The sequence below is a fragment of the Onychomys torridus genome, chromosome 5 (assembly GCF_903995425.1).
Source record: "Onychomys torridus chromosome 5, mOncTor1.1, whole genome shotgun sequence".
Taxonomy (NCBI): domain Eukaryota; kingdom Metazoa; phylum Chordata; class Mammalia; order Rodentia; family Cricetidae; genus Onychomys; species Onychomys torridus.
The window spans coordinates 85,029,126-85,044,662 of NC_050447.1; the positions used below are offsets into that span (position 1 = coordinate 85,029,126).

Sequence of the window (15,537 nt, forward strand, 5' to 3'; positions counted from 1 at the left end):
TGTGTATTTATTTGGGAGCTGGGTGGCGGGACCCCTAAAATTAAAAAAAACTGCATTGTTTCATAATTATTATTTTAGCATGGAGGGTATGGAGGGAGCAGAGAGATAATAGAGGTAGGGTTTAAAGATAGACTATACAATAAGAATGTGCTCTAGAGCCTCCCACTAGTTGGTAATAATGTACTTACTGTAAATTTCAAAGTACTTAAATACTTTACAATATCTAGAGGAGAGGACTTGGAATGTTTGCCACGAAGAAATGAAACTTTGGAGGGATATGCTAATTGCCCTGATTTGATTATTCTACAAAACATCAATAGATAGATATTACACTGTACTGGTAATCTATATAACAATTATACAACAATTAAAGTTAAAGCCAAAACAGAATAACTATACTAGATGTATTATAGGCCAAATTTGCAAAACTGACTGTGAACTAATATTTGTTGTCAAAACCCTATACCCTCTACATGGGTTGGATTCCTATAGCATCCTGTGAGAATACATTGTTTTTGGTTTTTGTTTTGTTTTGTTTTGTTTTCCTCCAATCCTAGCAATCTTTTCACCTTAGAAAATATGGGATTTTGCTGTCATTCTGTTTTGTTTTTCCCAAATCCAGACAGGTTTCAGTACTAAGATACCCGTGGGATAACAAGCAACTATCATACGCTGGTTCTGTTGAGATCAGAGTCCTGAGCCAAGAAACTCTTTGTGCTCAGGAGGACCCGTATGGTACCATGATGTGTGTCTAATAAAACAAGGGACTCTCTACAAACCCACGGACACCACAACCTATACTGCCAGGAGGGATGGCTATTATGCCCATGGGGTCCTGTGGCACACACTTGGAATCACAGCCTTGTGCACACTTGTGTGCAGCTTGTGAAGTGTTTCACCCGCTGTCTCAGTGAACAGTGGGGACCTGATCCACTGATGGAATGCTGGCCTTGGTGAGCATTCTTCTGCCCCACTTGCTAGTTCCTGTACCCCCTCCTCTCTCCCCATGATGCTCCCTCCAGGGCACAGGCAACCTCTTGCCCCCATGGGGGTCTGCTTGGCTCAGTCCTACTCTCTGTTTATTAGTCTCTGCATTGAGCTGGATGAATTTGAAAAGAGGACTATGGCCAGTGCCTGTGTGCTAAACACTGCTATTTAGAGCAAGCAGGGAACACAGGCGTCCGGCTGAGTTTGGTCATCTTGAGCAGTGTGGAAAGGAAGAGAAGGAAAGGCAATCCTTGTCACCTGAGTGAAGGACACCACTAAGCACCCTGTGTCTTTGAGGGGTGTGTGCTTTTGCTCACCTTTGCTCTACTTCATGGGTGGGTGTAGCCATTCAAAGTGACGGCAATCAGTGAGTGTGTCGCCCTCAAAGCTCTACCTCAGGTACCAACTTCACTGCTACATTCTTTCAAGTCAGAAGTCTTTCCATGCTTCAAGATTTCTGACAAGGCATTTGTGTCTCCTAGTTCACCTACACTTCCACTTCTATACAAACATCACATGGACTTTACGGGAGTTAACTTTATCCTTCTACCGTGTGGGCTCTGGAGAGCAAAATTTTGTCAGGCTTGGTAGCAAAGTCCTCACACATTGAGCTCTCTTGCAGGTCCCTGTATTCTATGTCTCATCCATTACTTCAATTTCTCACAGAATCTGCAAGGGCTAGCCCCTTCTTCCTACTTTGCAAATAAAAAAACCCTGAAGACTGAGTCTGGATCTTGCAGTCATGGTGGGCAAAGCTAATACTGCAAGACAGATCTGCCTGGCTTCCAAGCCAAGCTTCTTTCCTGTATAGAACACACCAGTAATGGACAGTGGTCTCTCTATGAACAAAGTATAAAAATATGTAAGTATAAAAATGTCATAACAAAACCCATTATTTTATATGCTAATAAAAGGTTTTTTTAAAGGCAATTAAAATCCACGGATGAACAAATATGGGAAAAGAATGCTTATTGTCTTATCTATGGAAAGAAAGAAATGAGTGCAATCCAGTATTTGAACAGTCCATGTTGTGCCCTTGTCCTTGGGTCTTAACAGGTGGGCTGGTGGCCTAAAGTGATAGAATTCAAATGTGATCCAACTACAGCACTCCCCACTCCGTGACCACATGTTAGCTGCTCCTGTCTACTCCCTCCCTCTGGCCAGCTTTCAAAGGCAAACAAAACCCATATGATCACTGAAGTCTAGAAATGGATTTTATTTCAAATCTGTCAAGAACTCCCGACCGTTATTAATTTTATTAAAATACAATTGTAAAATAAAAAGAGGGCGAGTCTCTTTCTCTTCAATATAAATTATGTGTTAGCCTTTTGGCTGCTGGCTCGGCGTGGTTTAAGGTGCTTTCAAGGGGAGGGAGCTCTGAGTTCCAGACAATTCAGACAACAGCAATGAAAGAAAAATAATAAATTAAAAGTGACTGTAATTGGAGACATTGCCCGGCATATGCTAATTACATGTTTTTTGGATGTGTGTACAGCTGGACTCCAAGCTTTGGTATTTTAAAGAAATCATGTGGATAATGTCCTGTCATTGATTTGTGTTCATAATACAGAACAAATACACTGATTTTTCCCCCCAAAAGATGGAAAAAATAAAACATGACAATTTCAAATAAAATACAACCAGCATTCATTTTATCTAATTGCAACATGGTAAAACCAAAACATTTTTATTAAAATATTTAATACCAGAATAACTTATAATAGTATGAAAAAGAGTGAAGTATTTGTCCTTGTTTTTCACTGCCATGCTCACGTCTGGGCAGAGTTGTGGTGATTTCCACCTTCCATCCTGGATCTTAGTGTACCAAGGAAGCAGCCGAAGAACCCAATACTTCATCCACTCATACAGTCATCATGTCCACATCTCACCTTGGGCTTCCTGTTACTGCAAACTGCACTTAAGAAAACAAAGTAAAAATATACATACAAAATATTTTCATATCAAATTGTCTTCGTTACACTAGATAACCCCCACCCCACAATACTATGATACATGAAAAAGTGTCCTACGATGGCCATCAAGACAGTCGTGTCCACGCAGCAACCAGAGCAAACTTTGGCTTTTATAAAAGCATTTTGTAAAATAAAGAAAAATGTCAGCACATGCTGTGCTACTGGATGTCAGTCACACTTGCAAAACTCCTTTCCAGTCTAAAAAATTACAAAATAGGTTACATACCCAGAAAAAAAAAAAAAAAATCCCACGCCAAAATAGCCCAGTCTTTTCGCTTTACTGTTGGACATTTGCTTTGCTCTCTGCGGCGTCTCCGTATTTCTTTACGTTTCGAGTCTTCCCAAGCTGATTAGGATGTTGATGAACAAGAAACTCTTCTTCCTTGATAGCGATTATTCTCACTCAGTGGTAGTGTCATTTAGAAACAAAATGTTCTTTCTTCAATGCAAGATTTCACTTAATTTTTATTTGAATGTCCTACTTGGCACAAATCAGAGACTGTTCATGGTTTGTTTCCCATATGTTTTAAATTTTAAAAATCAATTTTCTGCATGTATATGTATATCCACATACAGATATTTTCCTTTCATTTTCTTGTTCTCATTGCAATACAAATTGTCCATTAGAATTGTGACTTGAAATGAACCAAATAAAAATCCTTTAGTTACTCCATATGAAAGCCAGCTTCCATCACAAAGGAACACTCCAATGCAAACAAGATTATGTCTTAAAACTAAAAACTAGTTTTACACAGGGAAAAAAAAATTCAGTCATTTATATCATAAGGCTCTTTGCAAAACTTCAGAAAAAGAAAAATCCAAATAAGTTGTAAAGGGCACTGGGATGCTTTCCACATTGCTTGGGAAACTAATTTCTGATTACAGCGTGCTGTAATTACTAGCTTGAAAGTGTCTCTTCTTAAACATATATATCATGTAAGCTGGCTGCCCCTTTCATTTTGGAAGCTGCTATCATATCAGAGATGCAAACACATAAAATTCTCACCATCATCCTGGAAAACACAAAGAACAATTTCCAGTCCTGTAGGCATTACCAGGAAAAAAATATATAAGCAAAAACACTTCATCTGGGCTGAACAGATTTCCAAGTTTTCATGTGTGAATGACTGAATTACTTTCAAGGGCTTTCAGCGATTCTGGCTTTGGTCCGGAACCAGTTTGGAACGATGCGGTCTAGCAAGCGTCGGCGGCGTCTGCTGTTTGAGGCACAGCTCTCCACTGTGCCCACGTTGGAGCTTATCTCAGGGAAGCAAGGCACTTACTGTAACGGTAACTCAGATAGATGCTTTATGCATAGTTTCAGGAACATAAAATAAGTTAATATTTTTGATTAAAATGATTTTTTTATATAATTTATGTGTCTTTTATAGAAGCAACTGATATATTTAGGATAGCTGAAGTTAGGAGGTTTGGATTGGAGTCCTCTTCACCCCTGCTTTGGCTCTTAGGATGAAGATTTAGGTTAAAAAAAAAAACAAACCAAAAAACCAAAAATCAGTGACATGCTCAGTGCCCCCGGCCACACTAGAAGTGCTGTGCCAGAGGCAGCCTGACTGTCTTTACTTCTGCTATGTGGGAAGACTTCTGGATGATGCAGCTGGTGGTCCCCTGCACTTCACCTTGTCCCTGGGCGAGGTTTGTTAAGGCCACGGCTGCACTGATCTCTTTCCAGTACGTGTCACCCTCGCTTGTTACGCCTCTTCTGTTAGCTGCACTGCATGGGTGCAAAAGAGAAGAGAAAGGCTCAAACCCACCATAGTGTGCACTGGAGACAGCATCACAGCAAGGCACCAGTGTTCTGCTCACCTGTCACCTTTATTCAAGCCGATGTCCAGAGTGTCTGTAAAGAGAAGCACAAATTCAGTCACTCGTCTCTTGGACCTTTTCTTTGAAGATTTATTGTATTTTTAGCTCTCTCTTTCTCGTGTGTGTGTGTGTGTGTGTGTGTGTGTGTGTGTGTGTGTGTGTGTGTGTATGTGAGTGAGAGGGGGGGAGGTGCAGTTGCCCTTGAAGGCCAGAAGAGGGCATCAGATCCCCTCCCCCTTCCGGAGTTACAGGCATCTGTGAGTCACCAGCTGTGGGTACTGGGAACCAAGTGCAGGTCCTCGGAAGGGCAGAAACTGCTCTGGAACACTGAGCCATCCATCCAGTCCTGTTTAACCTTAGGATTTCTTCAGTAATTGCCAAGAATAAAATTTCATCTAGAAAGATGGTTGAAAACTAATTTTTTCACATAGATCCCAGAAGTTATTAAGGTGAGATAGATTCATTTGCTAAGGAAGTTGAGCCTTCACGGGGAAGGGCGGTGCAGTGACTTTACCAGGCCAGTCAATGTTCTTCATCATTTCTCACCTATTAGCAACTATCAGCACATTACCATGCCCCATAAGTAGATTTATTTTCTTCAAAACTACAGAACAAGACTTTCCTAGAAGCTGTTGAGGCTCTCCCAACCTTAATATTCTGCAGTTTGCTGAGGCTCATGCTGGAGAGAGGGGTGAAGGGAGATTGACATGCCTGGGTAGCCAACACATGAGTAGCATTTCATAGGGTTTGGGGGAAATGCTAGGGTCTGGAGTGCTATCAGCCTAGAATCTTCTGATCCTGCTGGGTTGGCCTGGACAGTCAGAGCTCACCCTGCTGTGCTGGATAATTTGGGGTTAGAAAGTCACTCATGTACATGGAGTAAAACAGCAATAATTTTAGCCTGCAGAACTCAATAATCGTGATTTATAGAAACTTCCTCTGAGTCAAGCCTCTTGGGTGTTGCTTTACAATTTTTAAAAAATCACATATTGCTTTAAAAATACATATTGATGGGGGTGTATATGTAAGCCACATCATATGTACAGAGGTCAGAGGACAGGAAGTTGTCCTTTCCTTCCATCATGTGAGCCCCAGGATCGGAAGCCAGCCTGTCAAGCATGGTGGCAGGTGTCTTCAGCCCCTGAGTCCTCTCAGAACCCCCATTCTAAGTCCTTCAGCTTTAGTGACTTTGTACGAGGTTGCATGTTTCTTTGACGCCCACAAAGTCTCTCCTATTATCTGATTTTATTCACCAATGACAGGTAAAAGATGCGACCAGAACAGCGAATAAGTCAAGGCCCTTGGGCAGGAAAGTCCGTAGCATTGGACATTTTACAGTGAGAGGGGAGGGGGCAGGGAATGGGGGAGGGGAGAGGGGAGAGATGACAGAGGGAAACAGAAAATTAATATTTTGTTCTTTGATCAATTTTTCCCACAACTATTACCAAAAGTAAAGCCACAGGTTATGGAATGTTCTGTCAATGGAAAGATTTGTCAAAAGCAGACTAAGTTCCATTAAGTACAGACATTAGGGAAATCAGAAAAGGCCATGTTCTGATGCTCAGGTTTACAGCAGAACCAGTTCCCACAGGTAAAGGGACCAGAATGTGGTTTCCCACCTGACAGGTCAGCTGAGGGTGGTGACTGCTGACAAGCAGGAAGCTTGCAGCTGTCAGACATGTAAGGTGATGCAGAATCCTGAAATGGTGCTGCCTACATGCAGAGGGAGGTAGGGTTCCTCAAGATGAAGAGCAGCCCCAGAGTGGCTGGATGTTGCTAGCACCCACAGTGGCTGGCTTCTTAAAGTCAAGCCACAGAGAAAGGAGATTCTGGCAGCAGGCTGTGAAATTATGAAATTCTGCTTACTTAGAAATGAATGTGCTTTCTACTTTGGTGCCTATAAAAATATCTCTGATGTGCAAAAACCCACACTCAAATCCTTGTTTGGGCATTCTAATTAGTTTCACAAATCTCTCTCTGTCTCTCTTTCTCTGTTTCTCTCTGTTTCTCTCTCTCTGTTTCTCTCTCTCTGTTTCTCTCTCTCTCTCTCTCTCTCTCTCTCTCTCTCTCTCTCTCTCTCTCTCCCCCTGTCTCTGTCTCGTGTGTGTGTGTGTGTGTGTGTGTGTGTGTGTGTGTGTAAATGACTCTATACACGTGCACATTTGTGGGTGTGAATGTGTGCGTGCTCATGCTGCATAGAGTGCAGGAAGAGGTCACAGGGCAACCTCAGGCGTTGGTTCTGTCTTGTTCCAAGTAGAGTCTCTTGTTCACTGTCCTGTATTCTGACTAGCTGGTTCCTCTAGTTTCCAGGGTTTCTTCTGTCTCTATCTCCCAGCTCCACGTGGAGCACTGGTATTACAGATGTCCCCACTATGTGCCTGGGGAGGACTGGAACTTATGTCCTTCTGCTTGCATGACAAGTGATTTTATCCAATGTATCATCTCACTATCCTCTATCTTTTTGTTTTCTAACAAATGGTACTATGACATCCTATATACGGGTCCCAAGAATGAACTTTACACTTTATTAAGCACGTGGGTACACTTGGTGCTGAAAGGTCAGACTGGTTCTGTAGACAGAGCTGGGAGACAGCTTGCATTTCTATCAAGGCTGAGACTGTCCCAAAGTGCACTCTCGAGGATTCCAGTTGCAAAGGTTGACTGTCATCACTTGGAAGCTTCTCTGCTTCTAGCATGGCTTGAGTTAGAACACAGACTGGTGTTAAACGGGCATGCTTCTTGTGTGGTTATTACGGGGGCCTCCTAGTGTGAGTAGGGTGTTTCACTCTAGATTCACCCCTGAGGAGTGATGAGTTTAGTCCCCAGATGAACCACAGAAGGAAGTTCATAAGCAACCCCCTTCTTCTTGGAAATATTTGTGCATTTTCTGGAAAGCAAGAACTCTAAAAAATCTGCTAGTTTGGGGACTTCTATTTATTGTGCTGTGATGGGATCTGGGGACGTCCCAGCTATTTTAGAGACTGACACCATCTGAGGACAGCTCAGCAAGCTTACAATCCACAGCCGACACTAAATGCTCTGACTTTTTTCATCCAAAGCGGATACTTGCTTCTTCTTTTCTGGTTGAGCTAGTTGTCTTTACAGTCCACAGTCAGTATTTCAGGAGCCTTGGGGATGTTGTCCCCCATCACTGGTGGTCATGATGCTCAGATCACACTTGTCCACCCATGACAGCTGGTCTTACAGGCTCTCTTCTGGTAGTAGTACCGGGGTTCCAGACAGAAGTAAAGGTGCAGAATCAATACTGCTGAAAGTCAGAAGAAAGCGGAGGCCCAGGCTGCAGATGTGCTGCAGGCTCCTTGGCAGAGAACATGAGCATGCAGAGATCAGGGTCCGACCACCGACATTTGCTCAGTGGCATCTCACTCTGCAAGTAGCTTGGCTCAGCTTCCCCAAAGTCTAAGCTAAAATGCCGCTTTAGATTCTAAGGCTCCAAAAATCAGCTCCGCTGTCAATTACCATAAAAGCAATTGGTTGGCAGGAACTGCTTACTGAACCAGCCAAAAGAGTGTGTTTTAAGACCAAGGAAGAAAAGGAAAGAATAAAAGAGGTGGGCAGTTAGGAAAATCTTGGATGCTGTAAAACTCAAAGCATGTTGAAACTTAAGGTGGGGCTATCCTCACTTTGGATGAGTGTTTCCTTAGAAAGTTAAGCAAAGAAACAATTACAGGAAAAAGGAGGTTGCATAGCCATTCAGGTTGCCTAAGCACAGGGCTCGGGAGTCAAGGGGCCTTTCGACTGTCAGGCATACTGCTTAGAAGCGTACTAATTGGGGGCTAACTTCCTAAAAATAACACCTGTGGGCCTAGAAAGTTACAAAAGTATAGCCAAATCTTTCTCCTCTGTGGCATGTTTTTCAAATTTAATAACTAGATCCTTAAATTGGAAATGTTTCGTTAAGTGTTTCACGAAGGAGGTCTTGTGCCACTAGCATGTAAACAAAACGAAGGAAGATTAAGCACGTGACTATTTTTCACAGTAAGTAATATAAAAATCACATAGCGACATTTCTCTAAATTAACATGGGAGGAGGGAGAGATGGGAAACTGGGGAATGGAGGAAGCAGGGAGAAGGGAGGAAGGAAGGAGAGCCACTGAAATTGTTCTGCCAGAGGACAGCAAAGCAGGCCATTTGGACCAGGTGGGTGGGGGAAAGGAAGCTATGGTTTATATTCTAAGATGATGGAAGACAGTATCTACCTCACCTGTCACACCTGGCTTCATGTCCTTGCAAGGAAGGCTCTAAAGCAAGCCATAAATCCTAATGTCTGAATGATAGGCTTCCACAAAGGTGGTCAATTTGGGCCAGCAACATGGCTCAGGTGGTAAAGGTGCTTGCCACCAAGCTTGACAGCCTGAGTTAGAACCCAGAACTCATAGGGTGAAGAACAGGCTCTCCTGGGTTTTCCTCCGACCTCCACACTTGCACTGTGGCACTTATGCCCCCCCCCATACACATAAATAAACAAGCGTAATTTTTAAAAATGGCTTTTCTTATTTTTACCTAATAAGAAAGTAATGCAACAGGGAAAGGCTATGTCATAATATTTATTGAGCCCTAAACCTAAAAGGTTCTGGATCATAAGAATATGCTAATATGTGTGTGAGCAGCGGCATAGAAAGCATGCTTGAACTGCAGCTCTAATTGTGACCTTTCCCTACCATAAATGAGACTGTCCAGATTAAGTCATCCGATGATTAGGTTTCATTCTGAGTAATTTCTAGAGAAAGAAAGTAATTTACGATACATAAATTGCACACTAATGCTTTTGCTTTCACAGCTACTCGATTGAATCAGGTGGTATTTTTATTCCACTTACTGTAGACAAAATTAAGTGAATTTAGTATTCACATATAGAAAAGTACGACAGTAGTAAACGTTCGCCATGGAAAACCCGGGAAAGGGTGTGGAATAGAACTCAGATAGGATATTTAGGCCGAATAGTCACATTTTGCACTGGTTAGTTTTGTCAATTTGACACAAACTAGAGTCATCTGCGAAGATAACCTCAGCTGAGGAATTGGCTGCATCAGGTTGGCTTGTGGGCATGTATGCCCAATGGGCATTTTCTTGGCTAATGACTGATGTGGGAGTGTCCAGTCAACTGTGAGTGGTGCTACCCTTAGGTGGTCCTGGGATGTAGGAGAAAGCAAGTTGAGCAAGCTTGGACAGTAAGGTAGGAACCAGGGTTCCTCCATGCTCTCTGCTTCCGTTCCTGCCTCGGCTTCCTACTTCGTCTTCCCTTGGTTATGGACTAAATAACCTGCAAGATGAAATAAATGTTTTCCTTCCCAGATGATGTTTATTTTATCACAGCCACAGAAGACAAACTAGGACAGGGTAGATGGCCTTCTAAGCCATTATCACTCATCTGTTTTAAATAGGATATTCTATATATGTAGTTTTAAATGTAATTTATTTTGTATGTATTTGTGTTTTTCTTGCATACATGTCTGTGTATCATGTGTGTGCCCAGTACCTGAAAAGACCAGAAGAAGGCCTCAGATCCTTTGGAACTGGAGTTCCAGGCAGTTGTGTGACACCATGTAGGTGCTGGGAATCGAAGCCATCTAGAAGATCAGTCAGTGCCCTTAACCACTGAGCCATCGTTCCTACCTCATCAGTGTGTGTCTTGGAGCCCTCTTCCTCACCAAGCTTCTGCTTTTCCTTATCCTGCATTTCTCTAAGGAATAGTTTACTGTTAGAATTTCCCCAAGGTGCAAACCATGGGACAGACAGAAGTAGGTTAGAAGTGCTCAAGAGCCACCTCCATCCAATTTAAACTAGAATGTGAAGAAAGAAAGCCCGGATGTTAGAGAACTGTTTAGAATAACAACCAGTCTTTATTGACTGCTTATGCTGATGTCAGGCATTATTCCAGGAACTCTCCAAATGTTATCTTGTAACGATACCCTTATGAGACTGGGCACCGACACCTTTACTCACAAATAACACTGCCGCTTAGAAGGTCCAAGCACTTGCAAGGGACTCAGGAAGCAGGGACTGTGAGACTCATCTGAGTCAGCCAACACTGAGGGTCATGCTTGCAGCTACAGAATCCCATTATGCCAAGAGTTCTTTGATCAAATGACCTGCAGGGACTCCAGTGGGCCTAATGCATCGCTAGCCAGAAAGGCTACAGAACAGATGTGAGTTAAACACAGGTTCACCTGCCATGCACGAGGCCCTGGCTTCTGTCTGCAGCACCAGCAAAATCCAAATACAGCAAACACAAGTGCGCGCGCGCGCACACACACACACACACACACACACACACACACACACACACACACACACTATTCAACTCTTTTTCTGTACTTTTTGCTAGGCCTGTAGGCCAGGGTCACAAGGACAGCAATGAAGACTTTCTTTCTGTCTCTATGGTTTGATCTGTGATTAAGACATCTGTCCAAGCTTCAGAAAAGGAAATCTAAACAAGCCCCCACGCTTCCCCAGGTTTTAATTGGAGCGATGTTTTAGGAGCTATGGGAGCCCTGTGATTACTTTCCTGTAGCCCAGACAGAATCACTTGGAAATCACTGCAGGAAAGCACTTGTCCCAACCACTTATAGAAGACACTGTGGTCATCCTCTCTCGGGGACAGATGGAGTTTCTGCAGAGTCCAAGGAAATTATTTGAAATGGTATCTGCCCAACAAGGAAGAGAGATTGAAAACACCAACCGTGTAACACTCATCGCTGGAGGACGAGACTGCCTCTGACAGTCCCAAGAGAGCTTTCCCCTAAAACCTGGGTTGACAAGGAGAAGAGTGACTCTGGGTCACTAGCAAGTCTGCCGCCTCTGGGAGAGTCATGAGGTATCTGGATTTTTGTGAGCCAGCGGTGGGGTGGGGCCCACTGGAAACCTTCTAATTAGTGAGAATTAGAAAATGAAACAATCTCATCTTTATGGATGGATCTAACACACACACACACACACACACACACACACACACACACACACACACACTGCTGTCTTGCAATATTCCAGCTAAATTATTCATCTCAGGGCTACTATTAGGTGGCTTCCAAAATCGTTTAAGAGTTTGAGGAAAAATCTTTCCAAAAATTGAGCCAGTGTTTCCCTTAGCATGGCTCCCACATCTGGCCCAACATCCTTTTCCTTCCTGCTACCTCTCATGTGGGCTGGCTCCAGCGAAGGCTAATGATGCCCAGATGGCCTGGATCTGTAGGATCCCCACCTCAGCGGCCTTTCTGTCAATGCATCATCCCCTTTGGGTCACGTCAGAATATAAAAATTAGAAGCTGCACTCCTCTACGTGGGCCGATGGTAAAGAACTCTTCATCTGGATGAGGAACACTGACTTGTCAAAACTTCCAGGGACCATATAGTATTGTCATTAACAGCAATGCACAGCATCATTTAGTATTGTCATTAACAGCAATGCACAGCATCATTCTCTTTGCAGGAGCACCCCTGCTGTGGTAGCTCCATAAATACGTCGCTTAGCCCCTTACTGGGGAACGGTAGCCTTAATAGGTTTTCACTATTGAGCAGAGTACATGGGATTTTGCTGGGAGATCTTTGTTCATTCTCCTGGATACTGTGTTGGTGGAATGCACAACTACTCTGGCTCCATTATTCCTGGTTGTCTTTTTTCTTCTAGGATGCACAGCCATCCTGCTCTTTTCTATCTGGACTGGCAGATTAAAAGTGCAGGGATTTGTGACTTCAAAGTAATTTCCCAAAATGAATGGAGTGTCACCCAATGATCCAGTTTCGGTTCGCTCTCAGTCTTCTGCTAACCATTTTGCACGTTCTGGATGGGAAGCCATTCTGCACAGTCGTCCCTTCCAAGGTTGCCCCTCCCTTGCTGAGTTGAAAGCTCCCAGTCTGCAACTTTGCTTTGAAGATTAGAATGCAGTCTGTGGGAGGGAGGAGCTGGTGGGTGACCAGACAGGAGGTCTGAGACAGTCCATAGCCACTTTGCTTGGCTTCTTGTCGTAGCTCTGAGGGTGGTCTAGAGGAGGTCACAGAGACACTAGGTAACACAGGGGCAGAGCCTGGGCTCACCTGATAGCACCGCTGGACCCCTTCTCTTTTCTTGCCGTCTGGGGGCTCACCAGCTGTGTGACTTTCCGTGTCTCTGCTTTTTCATTCAGAAAATGGACCACAGATTCATGGGGTGGTTATCAAAGCCACGTGACAATATTTTGTAAAATATCAGAAGGTATTTGAATACACACACACACACACACACACACACACACGTTACTATAAAGGTCCTTATTTTTAAAAATGCTAACTTCCTATCTCACTTTCTTCTTTTACATCTATAAGTGGGGTTGAATGCAGTCACTGAGAAAATCAGTACTGTTTAGAGAGTAATATGAAAACCACTGGGTAAGGAGAGAATATTTAATTCCAGGCAAAGCCCATCAACTCAGATTAATGAACTAAGTGTGTGGAATCTATCATCTTCAAAGACAAAGATGGCGTTGCCATTGCTCTTGTGTGCCAGAACACCACAGCATGCCAGGACAAAGAGCCCTGGAGCCACATTAAAGAGCTGCTGACCTCGGGTGTCTGATGGGTTTTGTTACTTCATTTTCTCAAGGGGAATATTGGAGATGCTACCCAAAATGCTTCATGGATGAAAGCTAGGTTTCCAGCCAAGTCTCAGAAAAGGACTTCCTAGCTCTTCATGAATCGCTCCTGTGTGCCCGTATGTCACAGGAGTGCTTGTTGTCTATAAAAGCACCCACTCTGCATACAAATTGGGCAACTGGTTCTGAAACTTGCATGCTCTTAGTTTTGTTCCCTCATATTAACACTGGTCTTTATCCTCCGTGCTCTCCCATAGCACAATGGCTGTTCCCCCCAAGAGCAAGCTTACAGCTGCCCACTGCAGTTCTAGAAGGATAATGTTGTTTAATAAACACACAGCTGAATGACATTAGGCTACAAACTTCTAATATGGCTTTCTTTAGCAAAATAAAAACCTTTTAAATGGAAAAATATTCACTTGTAATAATCTGGAAACGGGCTGGAACGTCTGGCTCCCTCTGCGTTTTCAAACTCTTCAGTATCTCTGAAAAACCATCAAAAAGTATTTTTCCTCTGATATATGAACTACAGTGTATCTCTGAGTTGGCTCACCCTGTTGCCAGGGAGTTCAAATTCCTCACATCACCATCTCCAGAAACGATACTTCAGACTGCGGGATCTTGGGGTTAAACCTGTCTGACTGCATTAACACCAGAAACAACACAATAAAAAGACGACGTTCACAGTCATCTTGGCTCTTTCAGAAAAATAGCAAATGACAGTTGAGCTATATTTACAGTTCAACTGCTATATTTATTACAAAAGGAAAAAAATAAGTTTTAGACACAAGATGGACTCTATCACCAACCTGTCTATATTCCAAATGCACTTCAACATTCTAGATAAACTTGAATCTTAAAACTGAATTTAGCCCAGCATGAATCTTGAAACTGAATTTAGCCCAGCAGCGATCTGCGTTCCTGTATTTTGACCTTTAGGTTCTGGTCTTTTCAGCTTTTAAATCTGAAACAGCATGTAAAGACTGAACAAGAATGAAGGTATACATGAAATGAAAAACAGAAGGCCATGCAAAAAAGCACTTGCCATGCAAACATGAAGATTGAAATTAGAATTCTCAAGAAAAGATGGGCACATCAACACACATTTGTTATCCCAGCACCCCTATGGCTAGATGGGGGTTACTGAGATAGAGAATTCCCAGGAGCTTGATGGTCGGTCAGCCGGTTATATGGAACAGCAAACAACACAGAAACCCTGTCTCAAACAAAGCAGAAGATGAACTGACCCCCGAGGGTGTCTTCTGACCTCCATGCTTACACGGTGCTGTGTAGACGCCCTCCCCAAAACTGTTTCTGGTAACACTGAAGGATGGATGTGAAAAGAAGATGTGCATACAGGTGAGGTCACTGCCTCCTCCTTGTGTGACAGCTGTCAGGTCAGACAGCCTCTATAAAGTGGCCTTCTGTGACTCATTTTGACCAAAAGAACACTGGAAAATCCTTCCTACCTTGAGTCTGTCTTGCTAGAGGGATCCATTCTAAATTTTGCCAAGGGCTGTACATCCCAAAGCAGGCAGAAATAAAAATCCCTAGAAAAGAAGGGATGAGTGTCCCCATGCAACTCAGAGACACTCTGGTACTTGTATGGCAGATATCTCGTTCTGGCTAAAGCTACACCTAGCAGCCATATTTGACTATGTTCCTTCCTAATCATTCGCTAAACAACACAACCACTGTGTGGTACACCCTGAAAAGATACAATTGTTAAGTTTTTATGTGTCAGTTAAACAATAAAAATGAATTTAAACTAGAATATACACTGACTGCATTCTAAATGTCCAGTTATCACATAGTTCCCTATAAGTGCGTGCAATTTTTATGTTACGAATCAATTAAAAGTGAATTTGAATCAAAACAACATCTACTGAGTTACAGTGGCATACAGAGCTCACCTCACTATTACCATCTAAATTTAGAACACAGGGAATTTCTGCAAAAAAAAGTATAGGAAGTAAGTTGCTTTAACCTAAAAAGCTGGTCTTGAAGAGGCAAAAACATTTTTTTAAATGTTTTTACTTTTGTGTGTGTGTGTGTGTGTGTGTGTGTGTGTGTGCGTGTTTATATGTACACATGTGGAAGTCAGAGGACTATATGTAGTAGACAATTCTTGCCTTCCACCGTATGCATCCTGGAGATGGAAC

At 42.9% G+C, this 15,537-nt stretch overlaps 1 protein-coding gene across 2 annotated transcripts in view; it reads right to left on the reverse strand.

The window, feature by feature from the left end:
* Window positions 1-2,617: 2,617 nt before the first annotated feature.
* The window catches only part of Mkx (mohawk homeobox), a 70,785-nt gene continuing 57,865 nt past the window's right edge, over window positions 2,618-15,537 (reverse strand). For both annotated transcript variants that reach the window (XM_036188725.1, XM_036188726.1), the window contains exons 6-7: window positions 4,788-4,821; window positions 2,618-4,695 (exon numbers count right to left, since the gene is read on the reverse strand). In XM_036188725.1, coding sequence (XP_036044618.1) covers window positions 4,506-4,695; window positions 4,788-4,821 — 224 coding nt within the window. In that variant the 3' untranslated portion in view covers window positions 2,618-4,505. The remainder of the gene's footprint in view (window positions 4,696-4,787; window positions 4,822-15,537) is intronic.